We start from the raw sequence: 24,449 nt of genomic DNA on the forward strand, positions 1-24,449 counted from the left end.
AGCTTTGTTTTCCACAAAATTTCCTGGAACTAATTTATATCTGTTCAGTGACTTCTGATTCCCTTAGTATCATCCTTATTTTAATGAACTTCTGTAATCAGCTGTCCTAGCTTTTTGAAAGTCATTACAGTAACTTCAGAAAAGAGACAGAGACAGAGAGGTTCACACTCCCATAAATTTGAAACTTCCACCAAAGCAAGCAATGTGTCTGGCCCATCAGTTTATAAAAGGATCACGCCTCTTCCTTCTCCCATATCTTCAACAGCACAATGTTCTGGGCTCTGTATTGAACAAAAGCCCAACTCTTAGCCTTGATTAGCTAAGTGACCTAGGAGTTCAGCACACAACTGCTGCCGTGATCAGGCCACTGTGCAGGGTGGGGCTGAGTTGCTCTGGGTCTCTACCCTAGTTGTCTGGTATTTGTCCTTCACAGGCACTCAGTCCTCTTGAGGCCTCTCTTAGCTTCAAATTTCCCTTAGAGATACCCTTATTTCAACCATGACTACCATTCAGAAATCTACCTGCTTCCCAGGGAAAGATTTATTGTATGTACTTAGAATTATCCTCAGTATCTTTTAAAGAGAGAATTAAAAGCCATATGTGAACATTGAAGGCAGATGTAACTAGGAGCATCCAGAAACAGACAGAGGCGCATTGGGCTGCTCTGGGAAGTAAACAGTCATCCAGTGCTGCAGACAAGGACTTTATTCTGTTCACTTTCGTTTTCATCCTTTATTCTCTATTCTTTTCTCAGTGGTTTTAGACTTTACTATTTTTTATATCTTAACATTTTTATCATTTACTATTCTCCTATATTATTCCTAGAGATATTATTCAACAGGTCTCTTGTGGCACCTGTGAATCTGCATTTTAATAAGCATCTTCTAGAGAAGACTAACTTGGTCTTTATGTGGAAGCCACATGTATGAAAATTTCTGATCATTCTCTATGTCTCAATGTTTGCATTTCTCGGACTCACGCCTGTAGTAACGCTATATGAAATGTATAAAGCTACATGTACACAGATATTCATCGATTGCAGCATTGTTTGTAATAGTGAAAGAAACAACCTAAATGCCCATCAACAGGGACATAGATAAATAACATTTTATTTTTTCCATAGAAAGAAATAGTATGTCATGGTTACAAATAATAAGGTATATCTCTATCACTGCCCTTAAAAGCCACTAGGAATAAAGAGAAAGTTGCAACACAAAATACATGAGAATAAACCTATTAGGGTAAAAAATATGTATAAGTGAATGTCTATGTGCATGTGGTGAATAGGTAAGATTTTATATCCAGTAAGAAAATCTCCCATTAAAAAATGGTTAATTCAAAGAGATTCTTCTAGGGAAGGAGGTAAGATTTGCTTTTTAGTTTGTACATATCTGTAATATTTGAATTTGTTAAAAGAGAACATGTATTTTTTGTAAAATTAAAACTACTAATCACTAAGAAAAATGTGATATAATCTATTTCTCTGTTGTTCATATCATTGAGTTTTGTTTTGTTTAGACAGCAATAACATCATGTCATGGTAGGAGAGGGGTGACATAAAGGAGGTCAGATGATCAAAGGGACACTCCATTCAATGGTCTAATTCTTATTTTGGAGAAGAACCAGATAAAGAGGAAACATTCCATGCAGGAAACAATCTCACTTCCACACAAGCTATAGTTGTCCTTTATTACTATCAACACTTTGGCCTTGGAAGAGAAAATCCTGATCTTAACATTTTTCTCCAAGACTGGGCATGGCCATAGACCTATGACTATGGCCGTTGAGCAAATCTGAGTGAGGTCCAAGAATGTGCATTTCTAACAAGTCCCTAGGTGATGCTGATATACTGATTTAGGAACAAGACTTTGAGAATCACTAGTCTACCAGATATCAAGACCTACTACAGACCTATGGTAATTAAGACTATACAGATATTGATGAAGGACTGGACAAAAAAGACAAATGCCAAAGGACTGAGAGCCAAGAAACATATCCACACATTGGTATACACTTGATTTATGAATGAGGCACCAGAGAGCCTCTTTTCATAAATGGAAATAAGACAGTTAGGAATCTACATTGAAAAATGAAATTGGACCCCTACCACACACCATATGCAAAAATAAACTCTTGAAGAATTATCAACTTACATATGAAAGCAAAAAACTACGAAGTTTTTAGAAAATAATATAGAATATCTTTGTCTTCTTGAGGTAGGAAAATATTTCGCAAACAAAACACAGACAGAAATCACTAACTATAAAAGAAACGAATAGTAATTGAACTATGTTAAAATGAAATACTCTCTTCTGTTTATCAAAAGACATCAAAGAGAAAAAACACAAATAACAGAATGGTAAAAGGTGTTTGAAATTCATAAAACCAGCAAAATGCTCAAATTAAGAATATATAAGGATCTTAGAAACCAGTAAGGAAAAAATAAAGTCAGGGGGAAAAACCATGAAAAAGAATTAAACAAACATTTCACCAAAAAGAAGGAAATCCAAGTGACCAATAATCATATGAAAAGATGCTGAGTTTCATTAATAACCAGAAAGATTCAAACTAACTCACAATGGAAACCCACTGCACAGCCACCAGATAGACAAGTGCTAGCCAGGATGTGGAGAAAAGGGTATCTTTGTGCACTATTGATCAGAACAGTAACTGATGCAGCCACTATGGAAAACAATATGGAGGGTCCTAAAAAAATTAAAAATAGAACTACAACAGGATCCAGCAATCCCATTTCTGGGTATATTTCCAAAGGAAAATAAATCACTATCTCAAAGAGATATCTACACCCCCATATTCATTTCAGTGTTATTTATAATAACCAAGACACAGAAATAGTAAATGGAGGAGGCAGGACTCAAACCCAGGCCTTTCTGTCTCTACAGTACTTACACTTAATATGTAGATTAAAATTTAAAAATTAAACTCAAGGCTAAGGAAAAAACACATGGATTATGTGAGACAATGGCTTACACTGAGGGCAATAGCAGGATGTGTTTGTATTTCCTATAATGTTGTCGTGGATGATGTTCACCATGATACGCAATATTCTCTATACAAAATTCAAAAGGAAATTTTCTCTCCGGTAGAAGTGCCAGGAAGACTTGTTGTCCTCATTATTCAAATGAAGAAACTGAAGCTTATGGAAGCTAAGTAACACAAAAGCAACTAAGTGGCAAGACCAGCATTCTAATAAATATCTCCTTTCCCCAACACCAACCGTCAGCACACTGCTCTGAGGCTAAACCCTAAAAACACATACATTCTTTTTCCAAAGCCCCTTTGCTAAATATGACAATAACCTTTGCCTGACCCTATGCTTTAAAAATACATAAAATAACATTAACCTAATTCTGCATAGAAAAAAATGTAATCCATATGCCTCCTAGACACTGGAAGGCGCATACACACCATTGATCTACCCCCACTGAATCCCCTGAATACTGCAACCTCTCATATTGACTTATGACCTGCCCAATTCTAGAATACATCTGAATCCCCAATCATAAAAATATTCACCCACATAAGTATTTTTCCACCCTTGATAACCCATAATTGGGAAAATTGGAGCATGCACTTGAGATGTTGCAGTGAGGTTAAGAAACTCTGAGCTCAGCCCCAACTTCTGAACAGGAAGGCTCAGGAGTCCCTTTATCTTCTTGGGGTGAGCTTTGCTAACTGTGATTCCCCATTCCACTTTCTCTGCTTAGAGAGATCACAGGACAAACTCCCCTGAGAGGTCATCACACCGCAACTCCCTCTACCTAACAAGGGCCCCAGAGGCCAGCAGAGCAGAGCTCAGACTCATGAGAAGCCGACTGGACTTCCACAATCAAGAGAGTCCTTGTCACCTGAGTCAGGGCACCTGTGCCTTCTGAAACGTGGAGCTAGGACAGCATCACACTGTGGGGGCAAGATGTTAGGAAAGAAATGGGGATTGAGGCCAGTTAAGGGAAACATGTTATCCCTTTAGAGTGTGTATCAGTTCCTTCCTTCTCTTCTGTTCCTCTCCTTGTTAATCAGCCCAGAATTTCGTGGCAGAAACATGAGGGAGCTGAGCTTTGGCTGAGAAGGACTTGGAGCTGATTAGCAGATGTGGTGCAGATCAGCTTCTAGAGAAACTGGAAAGGAAAGAAAAGCATCTGGATATTAAGGTGAGCTTCGGTAAGCTGGCAACTCACTTGGCTTCTCCAACCCAATTTGGTACTTACTCTTTCCTCCATAATAGTTTCACATATTTCATGGATTAATACGGCATAAGGTACAACTAAAATTTTGATCTGACTTTTTAGAGTTTGACCTCTAGGCCATCTACACCCTATGTTTTGGTGGAAGCAAAACTCCATCAGTAGAAAAGGAAAAATATAAATAAATAAATAAAAGCTATTGTATTCCCAGCCTCATCCACTCATCTGGTGCTTTTAGAACTGTTTTTCCTGATTCTCAGATCTAAAACCTTCTTCGTTTTTTCTAGTCATGAGCATGAGTGGTCCTCTCATCTACAACCTAAAACACCCAATCTCATTAATTAACTCAAATCACTATTTTTTTGTATTCTGCATTCCCCAGGCAGGTCTTTCATGAATGACTCATTTTTTAACATTCATCTGTGATTAACAAACTGCTTTCCGAACATGATATCACACTTGCTATTCGTAAAATATCAGGAATCAGCCTGTAAGCAGTTGATGGAGGACAAATCAAACTCCCATCTTTGTCTTAAGTCCAGGGCGCTGTCTGTTGCACGACCACAGTTTTACACACCAGACACGCCCCAACCATGGATGGCAATTTTATTTTCCACTTGATTACGGTCAGTTAATTATGGATATTCAAATTTTCAAATTCTACCATCTGTGTAACACAAAAAGATGAGCCCTCTCTCTTGCAACTACATGGATTGATTTTGAACATGGGAGAAGAAAGCTTGTCATTAAGGCAGATAGAAGGGTAGTTCATGTGGGGAATTATCACAGTGAGAAAAGCAATCCCTGTGCATAATTATGATAGACAATACATATACCAAAACATGAGGAGGTGAAGCATAAGAGTTAAGAACATGATCTTCAGAGTGAGTCAGCTTGGGGTGCAAATCCTGATTGTTATTCCCTTCGTCAATGACCTTGAGCAAACCACTTCATGTCTCTAAGCCTCAGGCTTCTGATAACAACACATGCCTCCTAATCCCTTATCATGGGATTTAATGAGATACTTAACATAAGCTGACATGTAACAAGTTTTCAATAAATGTTGGTGATGATTGTTAACTTCAATTATTGATTCACTCAAATAATTCAATGCAGCAACAAATATTCCTTCTACAAAATCTTGCAAAATAATGAAATTACTCTGACAATTTGACAGTTACGGATGTATTTGAAGCTTGTGAATTAATTGATTTTCAGAACATCTATGAATAGCAGATAAGGGAAGATGACACTGGGATTGATGAGGATCAACGGCTTCTCCTGAGTGTTTACAATATGCTTTTCTCTCTTCTAAGTGCTTTAAATGCATCATCTCACTAAATCCTCATGAGAATGTGGCTATTTGTGCTCAATATTACACGTGAGGAAACTGAAACTTAAAGATGTTTAGTAGTTTACAACTAAAATATAAGCATTTAATTGCAAAAAGAATTAATATATTAATATATACATTAATGTAAATATAAAATGTTTTTAAATTCATGAAAATTTCAGTGTAATAGGCCCACTCAAATTGTGTGAAAAAAATGTGCTGCCTCAAAAGAAATTATTTTAAACACTTTGATGATACAAGTATGTTCATTGTAGAGATTTTTATGGTAACCGAGAATATATAAATAACCAATGTCTCAAAATGTTTGAAAATCTTTATCTAATATGTCCATTCATAAGGTATGGATAAATATGCTGACCCTAAAAAATTGATTTAAAACACTTTGCTGATACAAGATCTCTCACTGCAGAATTTTTTGTAGAAGCAAGAAACGGAGGCCACTTTTGATGTCCATCGCTAAGTAACTGGATATGATTTAAAAAAACATGTTTAATAAAAAAAATTAACATGCTTCTCATAAATAATTTTGAATGCATATATGAAAGATGAATTTTAAAAGCATAAATTGAATACTCAACAATGGATGCCCATTGTGTACAAATATGATTTAGGACAGGGGATTAAAGAAAAGAAAAACAATCTACAAAAATAGGGGAGACTTCCACTAACCGACGCTGATAGCATGCCATGAGCTAAGGAGGATAAATCTCTCATCCTGTGCCCAGAAGAGAAAAAAAAAATCATTTTGTAGAACTGTGTTCAACATTCCTTTTCACTTCCCTGTTAATTATTTTGGCAAACCCTTATTTTTTTTTCCAAGACAATGCAAAGATGTACTTTAGAATGACACAACTGAATTTGCTTTGGTAGGGTGGGGTGTGTCCTGTGACCTCCTTATATAAAATACTTCCACCCCCACTCCCTATTCATTTCTATCCCCTTACATATTGCTTTATTTTGTTCACAAAATTTATCCCTACCTGATATTATATTACATATTTTGTTTGTTGGTTATGTATCATCCCAGCTAGAGCATGAGCTTCCCAAAGGCAAAGATCTGGCTCTTTTTATTGCTCTGTCCCCAGCAGGGGAAGAGTGCTTTTCATAGAATAGGAACTAATGAATTGGACACCTAGAGGTCTACCTCTGATGATTTCTAAAGGAAAACTCTCATTCTGTACCTCCAGCTTTCAATATAAGGCCCTCGTGCTGTCCATGGATTTGGGAAGGGAGGACCACATCAAAGATCACGAGGTTGACAAGCTGTCCCTGCACAACAGATAGATGTGACCAAACAGAGAAAACAGAGACTTGCTGGCTTCTCATGATTTGGGTTATGGAATTGGAGTATGTTAAATGACAAAACTTCTTGTATATAACTAGACCCAAGTCAATGGAAAGAGTCAACCAAACCAGCAGTGTATCTGAATTCATCCTCCTGGGACTCTCTTCCCAGCCCAAGGACCAGAAGCCACTCTTTTTCCTCTTCCTCACCATATACCTCATCACCATAACAGGGAACCTGTTTATCATCCTGGCCATTTGCTCTGATCCCCAGCTCCAGAGCCCCATGTATTTCTTCTTGAGTTTCCTGTCTTTCACAGACATTTGCTTCACAACAACCGTTGTCCCCAGGATGCTAGTGAACTTCCTGTCAAAGAAGACCATCTCCTATGCTGGGTGTCTGACACAGATGTATTTTATTTATGCTTTGGGCAACTCGGACAGCTTCCTTCTGGCAGTCATGGCCTTTGACCGCTATGTGGCCATCTGTGACCCCTTCCACTATGTCACCACCATGAGCCACCACCGCTGTGTTCTGCTGGTGGCCTTCTGCTGCTCATTTCCTCACCACCACTCACTGCTACACACACTTCTACTGAATCATCTCACCTTCTGTGACTCCAATGTTATCTATCACTTTCTCTGTGACCTCAGTCCTCTGATGAAATTGTCCTGCTCCTCTACATTTGTCAATGAAATTGTGATAAGGATAGAAGGATCTGTTGTTTTAGTGACCCCCTTTCTATTCATTGCTTTCTCTTATATACGAATCCTCATCGTGGTTCTCAAAATTCCCTCAGCTGCTGGGCAACGCAAAGCCTTCTCCACCTGTGGTTCTCACCTCACTGTGGTAACACTCTTCTATGGAAGTATCTTCTATGTCTATTTAGAGCCCCTGTCCACCTACACTGTCAGGGACCACATAGCAACAATTGTCTACACAGTTTTGTCCTCCATGCTAAACCCTTTTATCTACAGCCTGAGAAACAAAGACCTGAAAGGGGGCCTGAGGAAGCTGATGGGCAAGAGGAAATCCCAGGCATTATCCTCTTGACAAACCCACAAGTGGAGTCTGCTCCACTTGACTCTGGTTTCTACTGGTTCTTGGTGAACAATCAAGCTGTTGAAGGTTAGCATTTTTAGCTCATGTGAGACAAGGCTGTTGTGGGTACTTACATACATTGATGGCCCACCAATTGGCCCTGCCTCTGCTTAAATCATGACACTCTTCCTCACTATTCCTCCTCTTTCCTATGAAGATTCATCACTTTCTCATCTTCCAAACACTGGTTTAATCTAGACCTTTCCCACAAATATTTCCTGAACGAATTTCTCTTTTTATTGACTTATCCTCCAAAATCTTTCACATTTATGTGATTGTTGAAAAAATTTACTTAATTTATACCTGTTGAATGTCTTTACAAATATATGAAGGGGGAAAGAACAAAGAGAGAGAGGGAAGAGGAGGATTACATTTTAGCTAGTTTTCTCATTTTGAGGACTTTTATAATTTCTCATTTTTTTTTCAAAAAGCATTTTCTTATTTACAAATTTAGTTTTTACCTTTACTTTTATCTTTCTATCCTTCCTTTATTGTATTTATTTGCCTTTATTTCTTTCTAATTTCCTCTTATTTTTTTTTTAACGATACAATTAAAAAATGCTAATGGCCGGAAAGGAAAAGAACCAAGAGTGATAACATGAAAATTATCCATTCCACAGTGGGGAGGTTAGAACTTTTCATCCCTCCATCTATCCCTAAAGTTATATGTTTAAAAATATGTGATTTAATACTTTATTGTAGATACTTTCATTCTTAGGAGTCTAACTTATAGAAATATTATCATAAATGTATATTGAATCTTGACACATATTTTTTCGGTGATTACCAGTTTATAAAAGAAAAAAGTGGGCAACAACCTAAAAGCCTATCAATAGGAAATGGAGAAATTAATTATGATTAATTATATAGAATGTAACAATATGCATGAAGCAAGTTCAAAGAATCTAATGGATGTCTATCACTTCCTTAAAAAGCCATTACGTAGAAAAATCAATATGTGGAACAAAGTATAAAAGGATGAATTCATTATGTTTAAAAAATTATATGAATATATATGTGTGTCTAGTCACTGGAGTAAGAATGGAATTGCAGGAGGGGACAGAGAGGGAGAAAATTTCCACTTTATACACATTTGTAATATCTGAATTTGTTCAAAAAAATATTTATAGGTCATGGGATTTAAAACTATTAACAAATCAGATGACCAACGCAACAGTGAAAGACTTTCTTTGTAAGGTACCAGCTGAAGAGAAAATTTCTATATGCTTGCGTGTCTGAAAAATATCATTATTTGGCTCTTTCATTTGAATGAGAATTGATAGGATATAGCATTCTAGGTATGAAAACTTTTGGAACTTTGAAGATATAGCTGCATTGTCCAACTGCATCAAGTGTTTTCAGTGAGAAACTAGAGGTCATTCTAATGTGTTCCTTTGTGATATTCAACCCTAACCACAGTCCATAGAAATCCTTCACCAAATGTGGTCATGCCGCCACTGCTTAGGCTTTGGGACAGTAGACCCTGACTCCAACCTCTTTACACTAAGCCTGGGCACAGGATCCCGATCATTGTCCTTGGAAATTGGAAAGCCATTTCTAAAATTTCAATGGAAATGAAAATGACCTAGAACAGCCAAGACGATCTTGAAGAAAAATCACAAAGTTGTGCGACACACAATACCAAATTTCAAGACAATACAAAGCTAAGGTAATTAGTATAGTGTTGTATTTCTGTAAGAGTGCATAAATAGATCAATGTAGAAGAATGGAGAACCAATAAAAATATCCCTATTTACATAATCACTTGATTTTGGCAAAGAATCAATGCAATTTAATGGGGAAAGGAGGACTCATTCCATACATTCAGTTGAAGCAACTGGATATGCCTATAGAAAACAATTAAACTTTGACCCCTTACTCCATACCACACTCAAAAATTAACTCAAAGTGGCACATAGACCTAAATGTGAGGGCTAAAACTATAAAATTTCTTGAAGAAAACATAAAAGAAATACATAAAAATGTGCCTGTGACCATGAAATGAGTGAAGATTTCTTGGTCAGGAAACAAAGGAAAAATTATTAAATTGGATTTCATCAAAACAAAACTTCTGTTCATCAAAAGATATCTTAAGAAAGTGAAAAGGTAAAAACTATTCACAGTACATATATTGGACAAAAGACATATCCAGAATATATAAAGAACTCAGACAAATCAATAAGCAGAAGCATACAACTTGATTTTCAAAAGTGAAAAAACGCTTGTACAGACATTTTACAAAGGAAGATATTCAAATCACCAATATCACATGTGAAAAGACACTCAATATAATTTCTTATCAAAGAAATATAAATTACAGTTATAACATGATACCACTGAATGCTCAATAGAATGGCTACAATTAAAAAAAATACAAAATTTTCATAGGATTTGGAGCAACTGAAACTCTCATATACTGATAGTAAGAACGTAAAATTATGCAACCACTTTGGAAAACAGTTTTGCAATTCCTAATAAAATTAAACATACAACTACTCTATGTCTATTTAAAAAACTTGTACAAAAAATTCATAACAGCTTTATTCATAATAGGACAAATTGAAAACAACTCACAATAGCCAAGACTTGGAAGCAACCTAAATGCCCATCAAGGGACGAATGGATAAAGAAGATGTGGTATATATACACAATGGAATACTACTCAGCCATAAGAAACGATGAAATCCAGCCATTTGTGACAACATGGATGGACATTGAGGGTATTATGCAAAGTGAAATAAGTCAGAGGGAGAAGGTCAAATACTGTATGATTTCCTTCATTAAGTAGTAGATAATAACAACAATAAACAAACACATAGGGACAGAGATTGGATTGGTGGTTACCAGAGGGGAAGGGGGGAGGGAGGAGGGAAAAAGGGATAATTCGGTACATGTGTGTGGTGATGGGTTGTAATTAGTATTTTGGTGGTGAACATGATGTAATCTATGCAGAAATAGAAGTATAATGATGTACAACTGAAATTTTTACAATGTTATAAACCAATGTTACTGCAATAAACAAAAAATTTAAAAAAAGATAACTACTCAAATGTTCATCAACAGGAAATAAATAAACAAATCATCAGTAAAAAGCTATACACTTAAAATTTTAGTCATTTTACCAAGTGCAAATTATACTTCAGTTTTAAAAGAAGTTGAATGACCTGGAGATAATGAGCGAAGGATTTTGGGACTATTCAGCACTGATGCACAGTATAGATTAACATGCAAATGTGTGCTTCATTTGAATATAAGGGGAATATCTTTGGAAATGTTCAGAGGTGCAGAGGTGGTAATGAGAGGATCAGGAATGCTACCTATCATCTCACAAAAATTATCTTCATCTCACAAAATTTCTTTTTGTCTTGGGAATCCAATTGACTTGAGTCCAGGATAACATTTGCATGTCCAGACTCAAGGAGACATTGTTGCTCAGAATTCTACTTAAATTCCTCTAAATTTGACTGTGCATACTCCTAAAGGAAAGATGGACCAGACAATGACTTCACTTAGTGGGGCTAACTTAAGACTGACCATAGGTGATGCTTCATGCCTTCCTGGTAGAGGTGGTCCCATCATCCTTTGCTTTCTACTCCTTCCTAGAAATGGACAAAGTCACAGCTCTGAAGACTCTAATCCTGCTACATGCCTGTAGAGGGCATTATAGCCCACCCAGAGATGCCTATCCAGAGAAGCTCAGTCCGGGTTAAGACAGGAAGTAATTGGAAAAAGTAGGAGAACTGTGGCAGTTGAAAAGAGATCACATAATGGGAGATAATAGCAGAAAAGAGAGTCAACATTCTTTTCTTAAGAATCTACCTCAGAACAAAAGAGTAATATTCTTAACTGTTTCTCTCACATTGGGTGCTGAGTCATGGCTAATACAAGATGCCTAAGGATTTATTTTCCCCTAAGAAGGAGAATTGTACCAAAGCTACACTACAACAGTTTCCTCAGACCTTATATATACAATTTGGAGAGAAGACATCAATTCGAGTTCCTTGATGACCTGCCTAGATGATAGTAGATTGGCATTATCATTTTAGTCACATTTTGTTGTTATGGTTATCATACTGATTCTCTGTAGCCCTAAGAGGATTCCTGCCTTTGAGCTTCACTGGATATAAATAGCTTCACTGCTATGTTATGTTTCTGTAAAGCAGGATGACACCCTGGTTAAAGCAAATACCTGAGTATGAGGGAGACACATTGCTGTCATCTGCCTAGTATGTTCGGATCAAATTTTCTCTTTTAACTATACCAGATATGAAGGTGGATGGAAAACTATACAGAGTTTTCACATATCAATGATAATTTTGCTCTGGAACTTCGAAAAAAGATGATTGTGGAAAGGCTTTGGGATACCTGAACTGAACTACACCTGCTAATTGAATATGCTAACCTGGCAATCTCTTGAGGAACATAACACTTTTTTTGGTGTACATAGCGTACTTGAATTCACCCTATGCCACGAATACTCATAGCAACAACATTTTTGTCATGTGACATTGGCCCAGAGGACTAACAAGGACTTAGGGAGTTGGGAACTTCATTAAGTGTGCTGAGTCAAGTAGAAATTACTTTCCTGGAGACTCAATATTATGGTCTTAATGGTCACACTAGGGGGATCCCTCTTCCAGGAAACTGACTCAACTTGGCATTTGGCCCACAAATATGATGAAGCAATATTTGAATGGAATATGCATTTACTAAATTGACTCAGCAACTTGCTTGTCAATAACTATGGGAAAGAACACATACCCTTACCCAGGAAGGAACAATAGCCATGTTGATAACAACAGCATCTCATGTATTTAAACAGCAGTGGCCAGTTTTACCACAGGCTCAAGCAAGAGGATGTTCATTTGTGGGAACACTATGGCCAGCCTAAAATATGGCAAGATTTTACAAGTAAGCATGGTATTTACCGATACTCCTCCAGAGCCACAGTCAAAGAGTAAAAAGGAACTTTGGCTCTCCACCATACAATTGGTAGAGTTTGAATAGGTTAGGGATCAAGCTTAGATCATCCCCATGAGAGACAGATGAGCAGTGCTCCACAATGATACCTAATTCTTAAGTTAATATACAACTTGTTCTTTGTTGGATGAAGTATAATTATGCCCCCAGACCAAATTGAACCTAGAGTTTCCTGAGCAATGACCTGTAGTAATTACACCAGTTATGGGAAACGTATTGTATATGAGAAAATGGTATTTTTACTGGGAAGGTTGGGAAGCTGGCATTGTTATAATAACTAATGTGGATGTGTTAAACATCATTTAGTCTCACTGCCACAGCTATATGACATAGTAAAGAATTTTTAGACTGGGTTTTTAAAATAAATGAAAATGGAACATAGGTATAAAATGGTTGCCAGAATTAAAAGATCTTTTGGCAAGTCAAACTATAATTTCCAATTGATGTAATACCCGTGGAGACTTCGTGGCCAGAAAAAGAAGAAAATTTAGCCTTAGAAAAGTGATATATGCAACTGAATGTCTCTGTTGAAGCCTATAAAAAATGCAAGTGATCGTGGAAGAAAAGGAGAGAGAAATAGTCCAGATGAAAAAGGTATATCAGAAAACTTGTGAAGGAATATAGTGATAGTTTGATGTGATTATTGGGAAAGAATTCCAATTCTTAATTGGATGATAGAGTTCCTGGTGTTGCAGACTTTTGAAATTTTTTTTTTGTACGTCGAATATTATAGAAGTTACCATATTAAGAATTATTTTTTAAAAACCTAAGAAATATATGGCAAGGAACTGTTGACAATTGTCAGAGGTAAACTGAAAGCAAGAATTAACAGGTGGACTATAATCATTTCTTCATCCTCCAGAAAAATCTGAGGATTTGACTCCTGGTTCCAAATCTCACAACAGTAATTCAGTAAAAATGTATAGGAGTATACTGGATCTAAGATAATTTAGGATCCTGCTAAGTAGTGAACCGGCATGCTGTTCACACATGCCTGTTTGTTAAGATTGTCTATTGAGTAACCAGTAATTGACAAGAGGCAGCTACACAGAAAAATAGGAGCTAGAAGTACATCCCAGAGGGAGCTACAGGATCATCAAGATATAAAAGCAAATGAGATCCCAAATCTGGTGCAATTCTTGATGTCATCTCTCATAACCATTCACATTCTAGTGTGAAATTATTGTGGACATTGGAAGATGCACAAAGGATAAACAAGACTTCTATAGTTCTCTTGCAGTACATGACATATTGCCCATCGTTTATCTTATTGTAAAGCTATGTCAACTTCGTGCTGAGTGAAGCCTCTGGGGCTCACAAAATTGATTGTTGGTCCCTATCTAAGACCCCTCCTCGATGGTCATGCAGAATAGGCATTCCAATACTAAAATCTGAAAAATTTGTTACAAGAAAGGAAAGTTAGAGCCCAATCTCACTCATAAACATCCTAAACAAAATCTTAGCAAACAAAATACAACAAGATGCAAAAATGAAAGTATTTCATGGCATGTAGAATTTTTTCAATAAGATATTTGTTGTTTAAACAGTCTAAATTGATCAATATAATTTACTGCATTAATAGAAGGAAGAATAAAATCATAATATTATGTAACAAATGTAGAAATAATGTTTGATGAACGTTAACATCAATTTATAATTAATAAAAAATTAAAATAAAAACTTTTAGCAAAATAGGAAAAAAAGGGAACTTCCTTTACTTGATAAAAAGTACCTACAAAAACTATAGCAAACATCACACTTACAGATGAAATATCTAATGCTTTCTCTCTGAGATTTGGAATGAGACAAGAATGCCCACCATTACAACTTCTATATTGGAATTCCTAGTCAGTGCAATAAGGCAAGGAAAAAAAAAACAGAAGGCATAAAGATTTGAAAGGAAGAAATAACTGCCTTTATTCACAGATAATATTGTTACAAATTTATTGAATCCCAAAATTTTGCAGATAAATCATTATAATTAATGTGAGTTTAGCAGAATTGCTGGATACAAGGTCAATGTACAAAAATCTATTCTATTTCTGTTAAAGTTACAAAAATGAATTTTTCAAAGGTCTCATTTAAATTAGCATTAAAAATTAAATACCTTAAGATAAATCAAATGAAGATTGGAAGACCTCTATACAGAAAATTATAAAACATGATTAAGTGAAATTTGGTGAGGCATAAATGGATGGAAGGATATACTCAAGTTCAAAGATTAGAACATGGACTATTTTAATGATGCTATTCTCTCCAAGTTAAACTATAGATCCATTAAAATCCCATTCAAAACACAAGCCGGTGTTTTTGAAGGAGTTGGTAGGCTAATTCATAAACTTATATGGAAAGGAAAATGACCAAGATTAGCTAAAACTGACTTGAAAAAGAACAACAAGTTGGGAAACTTATGCCACAAGATATCAAGTGTTATTATAAAATGACAATCAGTAAGTTAGAGTGATATTAGCTCAAAGGTAGTCAAATAGACCAAAGGAATAAAATAGAGACACCCCAAAACAGACCCTCACATATATAGATGTTTGATCATGACAAAGATGGCCCTGCAAGTCAGTGGTTGGAGGATATCTTTCCAAGAAGTGTTTTTGCATTATTTGGATATCCATGTAGGGGGGAAGCCCCTATCTCACACTATATAAAATAATTAATTCACACTTGTAAACCTAAGTGTAAAAGGTAAAACAACAAATTGTCTAGAAAATATAATAAACAAATATCTTTATGCCCTGGGAATAGGAAAAAAATTTCTTAAATAAGATACAAAATGGAGTGACCACAAAGGGGGAAAAAAGGATAAATTACATTAAAGTTGATAACTTCTATTCATCAAAAGATATCACTGAGAAAATGAAAAATGAAGCCACAGAGTGGAATAAATTATTTCTGCTACACACAACTACAATAGGGATACAGATATATTTTATCCATAATATGTTAAAAAAAAAAAAAAACTTAAATCAGTAGGAAAAAGATAGCCCACTCAGTACAAAAGTGGGCAAGGAACTTGAACAGGCACTTCACAAAAGAGGATTTGCAAATGGCCAAGAAACAAATGAAAAGGGGCTCAATATCATTAGTCCTCAGAGAAACTGAAAATAAAGCCACATGTGTTGGTGAAGAGAGAGCACTAGAACTCATATGCTACTGACTGAAGGCAAATTGCAACAAGCACAAAGGAAAAACGATTTGGCACTGTCTCCTCTAATTGCATACATCCCTATCCTATGACCCTGGTAGATACCCAACACAAAGCCATAAATGTGTTCCAAACAGTTACAAGACTGTTTATAGCAGCATTAGTAAGAACCAACAACTGAAAACAATCCAAATGTCTATTTACAATGAAATCATTAATTATATTGAAATACAGCAATTCAGGAGAATACTATAAAACAATGAAAATGAACTAACGACAGCTACACAAAGCAAAAAAACGAATCTCTGAAAAAATAATTTTTACTAAAATCTCTAAAGCATAATCTTGAAAAAAAGAGGGCAGGCAGAAAAGAATGCACATGATATCATTTCATTTATATGAAGATCAAAAATAGAAAAACCTAATCTACAGTGTTAGAAGTCAGGAGAGGAGAGGGAGAGTCAAGATAGCGGTGTAGGCAGACTCTGAACTCACCTCCTCCCGCGGACACAGCCAATTTACTACTACTCATGGAAAAATTAGACCTGACACAGAACTGAAAACTGGATAAGAGGATCTCCTGCAACAACGGACAATCCTAACTGAGGTAGAAGAGGCAGAAACTCCCTTCTGGAAAGGAAAAACACCACCTTCACAAGCCGCAACGCCTCACTGCCACCGGGAGCAGCCCAAAGGTATGCAACCTCCCTGGAGGCGCAGGACCCTGAGCCAGGGAGCGCCCCCGCTGTGGGCATTTTGTGGACCCAGCACAATCCAGACGAGTGGCAGAATAACTGACTTTGCCTGCTACTAAAACATTGGGGAGTACCCCCAGAAAAGCTGGTTCACAAAGAAATGAAAACTGGCCCTTAAAGGGCCCACGCACAAACTCACCCATTTCAGAAAGCAACCTAAAAACACCAGAAAGAAAGGTGCACAGTGCTTTGGTGAAAGGGGACTAACCTGATAGGCCCTGAGTGCATCTCAGTGAGAGGTGAGACCAATCCAGGGACTGGGACATTGGCGGCGGTCATTGTTGTGGCCTGGTGTGGGGGTGCTGACACAGACGCCTTTGGAGTTCTCCCTGGGGCCTGCTAGCCCAGGGTCTGCCCTACCCACTAGAGCACCAATTTAATCCAGCTCAGCCAGGGCAGGCAGCCCACCCTAGAGACTGGCCCCACCCAACAACAAGCCCTCAGGCAACTTGTGGGCCTGCATAGATTTGGTGACTGGATTCTCTGCAGCCTGGCAACTGAGCCAACTTCAGTGGGGCAGGGTGTGCACAAGGAGTGGGAGGAGAGTGTGGGGCAGTGGTGGAGTGTGTGGGGCTCCCGCCATGGAGAGACTGGGTCTGCTTCGGGAGGTCTGGGAGTGCACACGGGGCAGGATTGTGTTGACTGTGTGTGTGGACCTGTGGGCGGCAGGGCTTGTCAGCTGCAGAAGACTTGTGCTTCTCAAAGACCCACATAGGGGTTTTGCCCCACCTTCCAAAGCCTGAAACAATTGGGTGCTCCCAAGCCTGAGGCCAGCCCCACCCAACTGCAATCCTCAGAGATCTGACAAGTGACGTAAAGGTTGGAGGCTTATAGAAATCGTAAGGCCCCGAGCCTAACAACTTGCCATGCTGGGGGCCTACTTACTTAAAAGAAATACTGTAACACAAATGTGGTATTAGAACTTGCAGCCAACTGTGCTGGGGCTCCCCACACCTGATAAAGAGACTGAAGGGCCCACAACAACTACAAGCAGCTGAGCATTACAACAGCTGGCCAGGAGCATAACTCAGCCTCCCTGGGCATCTACAGGGAGAGCAAAGAGGCCACAACAGAAGAACACACGTAGCCCACGTAGGGGTCACCCCTGGAACATTGAGAACTGAGGGAAGCACACTGCAGGCCTCCTAAGCCATCACTTACATAAGGTCACCTATCCAAGAGCAGGAGACGTAGCTGACCTACCTAATACGTAGACACAAGCACAGGCAAAGAGGCAAAATGAGGAGGCAAAGGAATACATTTCAAGTAAGGGAACAGGACAAAACCCCAGAAAAGGAACTAAGTGAAACAGAAATGAGCAACCTACTCAACAGAGAGTTCAAACAAGAGTGTTAAGGATGCTCACTGATCTGGGGAGAAGAATAGATGAACTCAGTGAGAATGTCAACAAAGAAATGGAAGATATATAAAAGAACCAACCAGAAATGAAGAATACAATATTGGAAATGAAAAATTCACTAGAGGAACTCAAAAGCAAAGTAGAGGATACAGATGAACCGATCTGTGAGCTGGATGAAAGACTGGAAGAAATTACCCAAGCTGAACAGGTAAAAGAGAAAAGAATTACAAAGAGTGAGGACAGTCTAAGGAACCTCTGGGACAACATCAAGCGCACTAACATCCATGTTACAGGTGTCCTGGAAGGAGAAGAGCGAGACAAAGGGGCAAATAATCTATTTCAAGAAATAATAGATGAAAACTTCCCTAGCCTAAGGAAGGAAACAGACATCCACGTACAGGAATCACAGAAAGCCCCAAACAAGATAAAAACAAAGAGGCCCACACGAAGGCACATCATAATCAAAAAGTCCAGAATTAAAGATAAAGAGAGAATCCTAAAAGCCGCAAGTGAAAGTCAAGTTACATACAAAGGAAACCCCATAAGGCTATCAGCTGACTTCTCAGCAGAAACCATACAGGCTAGAGGAGAGTGGCACCATATATTTAAAGTGTTAAAAGGAAAAAACTTACAGCCAAGAATACTCTACCCAGCAAGGTTATCATTCAAAATGGAAGGAGAGATAAAAAATTTCTAAGACAAGCAAAAATTAAAGGAGTTTGTCACCAAGAAACCAGTGTTACAAGAAATGTTAAAGGGACTGATTTAAGGGGAAAAGAGAAGACCACAAATAGGAAAAATGATCTATTTCCATGATAAGAGGGTAATGGATACAAATGCACAAAAACGAGGTTAGATATGATATAAAAACATAAAATGAGAGAGGAAGGGAGTTAAAGAGTAGAGCTTTCAGACAGAGGTCAAACTAAAGAGACCATCAATTCTGTATAGAAGAAGAAAGGAACAGAGTAGGACTAGTAAAACACTGAGAAAAAAAAGTTAAAAATGGCAGTAAGTACATACTTATCAATAGCTACTTTAAACATCAATGGACTAAATGCTCCAATTAAAAGGCATAGGGTGGCTGATTGGATAAAAAAACAAGACCCATATATATGCTGCATACAAGAGAAACACTTCAGAGCTAAAGACACTCACAAACTGAAAGTGGAGTGATGGAAAAAGATACTCCGTGCAAATGGCAATGAAAAGAAAGCTGGGGTAGCAGTACTCATATCAGACAAAATAGACTTTAAAACAAAAACTGTAAAGAGAGACAAGGAAGGGCATTACATAATGATCAAGGGAACAATCAAACAAGAGAATATAACACTTGTAAATATCTACGCACCCAAGGTAGGTGCACCTAAATATTAAAGCAATTATTAACAGACATAAAAACAGAAATAGACAGTAACACAATAATAGTAGGGGACTTTAACACTCCACTTACACCAATGGATAGATCATCCAAACAGAAGATCAATAGGGAATCATTGGCCTTAAATGACACACTAGAACAGATGGGCCTCGTAGATATATACAGAGCATTCCATCCAAAAACCGAAGAATACACGTTCTTTTCAAATGCACATGGAACATTCTCCAGGATTGATCACATATTAGGCCACAAAACAAGTCTCCATAAATTTAAGAGGATTGAAATAAACCCAAGCATCTTTTCTGACCACAACGGTATGAAACTAGAAATCAACTATAGGAAGAAAATCAGAAAAGCCACAAATACGTGGAGATTAAACAAAATGCTACTGAACAACGACTGGGTCAATGAAGAAATCAAAGAAGAAATCAAAAAATACCTGGAGACAAATGAAAACGAAAATACAACATGCCAGAATTTATGGGATACAGCAAAAGCGGTTCTAAGAGGGAAGTTTATAGCTATACAGGCCTATCCTAACAAACAAGAAAAATCACAAATAAACAATCTAACAACGCACCTCATGGAACTGGAAAAAGAAGAGCAAACAAAGCCCAAAAGCAGTAGAAGAAGGGAAATAATAAAAATCAGAACAGAAATAAATGAAATAGAGACCAACAAAACAATAGAAAAAATTAATAAAACCAAGAGTTGGTTCTTTGAAAAGATAAACAAAATTGACAAACCTTTAGCTAGACTCACCAAGAATAAAGAGAGAAAGCACAAATAATTAAAATCAGAAATGAAAGAGGAGACATTACAAAGAAAGAGCTGTACACGGAAGAGTATAAAACATTGCTGAAAGAAATTGAAGAAGACACAAAGAAATGGAAAGATATTGCGTGCCCTTGGATTGGAAGAATTAACGGAGTTAAGATGTCTATACTTCCTAAAGCAATCTATAGATTCAATGCAATCTCTATCAAAGTTCCAATAACATTTTTCACAGAAATAGAAAAAGAATCCTAAAATTTATTTGGAACAACAAAAGACCCCAAATAGATAAAGGAATCCTGAGAAAAAAGAACAAAGCTGGAAGTATCACACTCCCTGATTTCAAAATATACTACAAAGCTATAGTAACCAAAACAGCATGGTACTGGCACAAAAACAGACACACAGATCAATGGCATAGTATCAAAAGCCCAGAAATAAACCCACACATCTATGGACAGTTAATCTTTGACAAAGGAGCCAAGAACATACAATGGAGAAAAGAAAGTCTCTTCAACAAATGGTGTTGGGAAAACTGGATAGCCACATGCAAAAAAAATGAAAGTAGACCCTTACCTTACACCATACACAAAAATTAACTCCAAATGGATAAAAGACTTGAATGTAAGACCTGAAACTGTGAAACTTCTAGAAGAAAACATAGGCAGTACGCTCTTCGACATCGGTCTTAGCAACATCTTTTCAAACACCGTGTCTGACCGGGCGAGAGAAACAATAGAAAAAACAAACAAATGGGACTACCTCAAACTAAAAAGCTTCTGCACAGCAAAGGAAACCATCAACAAAACGAAAAGACAACCTAACAATTGGGAGAAGATATTTGCACTCTATAAAACTGATAAGGGCTTAATTTCCAAAATGTATAAAGAACTCATGCATCTCAACAACAAAAAAACTACCAACTCAATTAAAAAATGGGCAAAAGACCTGAACAGACATTTCTCCAAAGAAGATATACAGATGGCCAACAGACACATGAAAAGATGTTCAAAATCATTAACGATCAGGGAAATGCAAATCAAAACTACAACGAGATATCACGTCATTCCCGTCAGAATGGCTATAATTAACAAGACAGGAAACAACATGTGTTGGAGAGGATGTGGAGAGAAGGGAACTCTCATACACTGCTGGTGGGAGTGAAAACTGGTGCAGCCACTGTGGAAAACAGTATGGAGATTCCTCAAAAAATCAAGGATAAAACTACCATGTGATCCAGCTGTTCCACTGCTGGGTATTTATCCAAAGAACTTGAAAACACCAACGCATAAAGATACATGCACCCCTGTGTTCATTGCAGCGTTATTCACAATAGCCAAGACTTGGAAGCAACCTAAGTGCCCATCAAGGGATGAATGGATAAAGAAGATGTGGTATATATACACAATGGAATACCACTCAGCCATAAGAAACAATGAAATCCAGGCATTTGTGACAACATGGATGGACATTGAGGGTATTATGCAAAGTGAAATAAGTCAGAGGGAGAAGGTCAAATATCATATGATTTCCTTCATTAAGTAGTAGATAATAACAACAATAAACAAAGACATAGAGACTGAGATTGGATTGATGGTTACTAGAGGGGAATGGGGGAGGGAGGAGGGCAAAAGGGATAATTCAGCACGTATGTAGTGATGGGCTGTAATTAGTATTTGGGTGGTGAACATGATGTAATCTATGCAGAAATAGAAGTATAATGATGTACACCTGAAATTTTTACAATGTTGTAAACCAATGTTACTGCAATAAACAAAAAATTAAAAAAAAAAGTAGTCAGGAGAGAGGGAGGAGGGAAGGATAGTGATGAGAAGGGGGCATGGGAAGGAGGGGCTTCTAAGGGGCTGGTAAGAATTCAGTCATGGTTAAATGAGTGTTTTCATTTTTTGACAACTCAAATCTCTTGTGACTTGCATAATTTTCTGTGTGTGTATCACACTTCCATAAAATCTTTTTTAAATCAACAAATTATTTGGAAATTATTAAAATAATTTGACAAAGCATTTGCTTTTCAGCTTGTAATGATATGTTAAGAAATGCTATGATATTTATCAGGGTTCAGCAAACTTTTTCTGTAAAGGGCCAGATAGTAAATGCTTTGTGGGCCGTACAGCCTCTGTCACAATTACTCAACTCTGCCACTGTGGTGCAAGAGCAGTCATAGTCAATGCATAAGCTAATGAGTGTGCTGTGTTCCAATAAATTTTTTTATTATGGTAACATTGGTTTATAACATTATATAAATTTGGGGCATACATCATTATATTTTGATTTCTGTGTAGTTTACATCATGTTCGCCACTCGAAGAATAAATGCAATCCATCACCATACACATGTCTCTAATCACCCGCTTCACCCTCCTCCCTCGCCCCTTCCCCTCTGGTAACCACTGATCCAATCTCTGTCCCTATGTGTTTGTTGTTATTTTTATCTTCTGTTTACGAGTGACATCGTATGGTATTTGACTTTCACCCTCTTACTTATCTCACTTAGCATAATACCCTCAAGGTCCATCCGTGTTGTCACAAATGACCAGATTTCATACCTTTTTATGGCTGAATAGTTTTCCATTGCATATAAATACCACGTTTTCTTTATCCATTCCTCCCATGATGGACACCTAGGTGGTTACCAAGTCTTAGGTATTGTGAATAATGCTTCAATGAACATAGGGATGCATATCTTTAAGAATTTGTGTTTTCATGTTCTTTGGATAAACACCCAGCAGTGGAACCACTGGATCATATGGTAGTTCTATTCTTAATTTTTGAGGAATCTCTATACTGTTTTCCATAGTGGCTGCACCAGTTTGTACTCCCAGTACCAGTGTATGAGTGTTCCATTTTCTCCCCATCCTCTGCAAAACTGATTATTTCCTGTCTTGTTAATTATAGCCTTTCTGACAGACATGAAGTGATATTTCATTGTAGTTTTGATTTGCATTTCCCTGATAATTAGTGATGTTGAACATCTTTTCATGTGTCTGTTGGCCATCTGTATATCTTCTTTGGAGAAATGTCTATTTAGATATTTTGCCCTTTTTTAAATTGAGTTGCTATTTTTGTTGTTGAGATGTATGAGTTCTTTTATATGTTGGATATTAATGCCTTATCAGATATATGGTTTGCAAATATATTCTCGCAATTGTTAGGATGTCTTTCCGTTTTGTTGATGGTTTCCTTTGCTGTGCAGAAGCTTTTTAGTTTGATGTAGTCTCATTTGTTTATTCTTTTCTATGGTTTCCCTTGCCCCATCAGACATGGTACTTGAAAATATGCTGCTAAGACTGATGTTGAAGAGCATATTTCCTATGTTTTCTTCTAGAAGTTTCATGGTTTCAGGTCTTATTCAAGTTTTTTAATCCATTTTGAGTTAATTTTTGTGTATGGTGTGAGATATGGTCTACTTTCATTCTTTTGCATGTGGCTGTCCAGTTTTCCCAACACCATTTATTGAAGATATTTTCCTTCCTCCATTGTAAGTTTTTGGCTCTCCTGTTGAAAATTAGATGTCCATAGATGTGTAGGTTTATTTCTGGAATCTGGCTTCTGTTCCATTGATCTGTATGTCTATTTTTGTTCCATTACCATGCTGTTTTGATTACTATAGCTTTGTAGTATATTTTGAAGTCAGGGAGTATGATGCCTTCAACTTTGTTCTTCTTTCTCAAGATTTCTTTGGCTTTTGGGGGTTTTTTGTTGTTCCCTATAAATTTTAGGGTTCTTTGTTCTATTTCTGTGAAAATTGTCATTGGAACTTTCATATTGATCACATTGAATCTGTAGATTGCTTTAGAAAGTATGGGCACTTTCACTATGTTAATTCTTGCAATCCGTGAGCAGGGAATATCTTTCCATTTCTCTGTGCCTTCTACTTCCTTCACCAATGCTTTATAGTTTTCAGTGTATAGGTCTTTCACCCCTTTGGTTAAGTTTATTCCTAGCTATTTTATTCTTTTTGTTGCAATTGTAAATGAGATTGTATTCTCAATTTCTCTTTCTGCTACTTCATTTTTAGTGTATGAAAACAACTTTTTTTGTATGTCGATTTTTTATCCTGCAACTTTACCATATTCA

The 24,449-nt window shown here is 37.1% G+C and overlaps 1 protein-coding gene across 1 annotated transcript; it reads left to right on the plus strand.

Moving 5' to 3' along the window:
- The first annotated feature begins 6,952 nt into the window (after positions 1-6,952).
- Positions 6,953-7,897, plus strand: LOC101388653 (olfactory receptor 1L8-like). Its single transcript, XM_004423408.3, has one exon. The coding sequence runs from the start codon at positions 6,953-6,955 to the stop codon at positions 7,895-7,897; it is 945 nt and encodes a 314-aa protein (XP_004423465.1).
- The last annotated feature ends 16,552 nt before the right edge of the window (positions 7,898-24,449 follow it).

This window comes from Ceratotherium simum, chromosome 29, assembly GCF_057802395.1.
Source record: "Ceratotherium simum simum isolate JZ-2026a chromosome 29, ASM5780239v1, whole genome shotgun sequence".
NCBI lineage: Eukaryota > Metazoa > Chordata > Mammalia > Perissodactyla > Rhinocerotidae > Ceratotherium > Ceratotherium simum.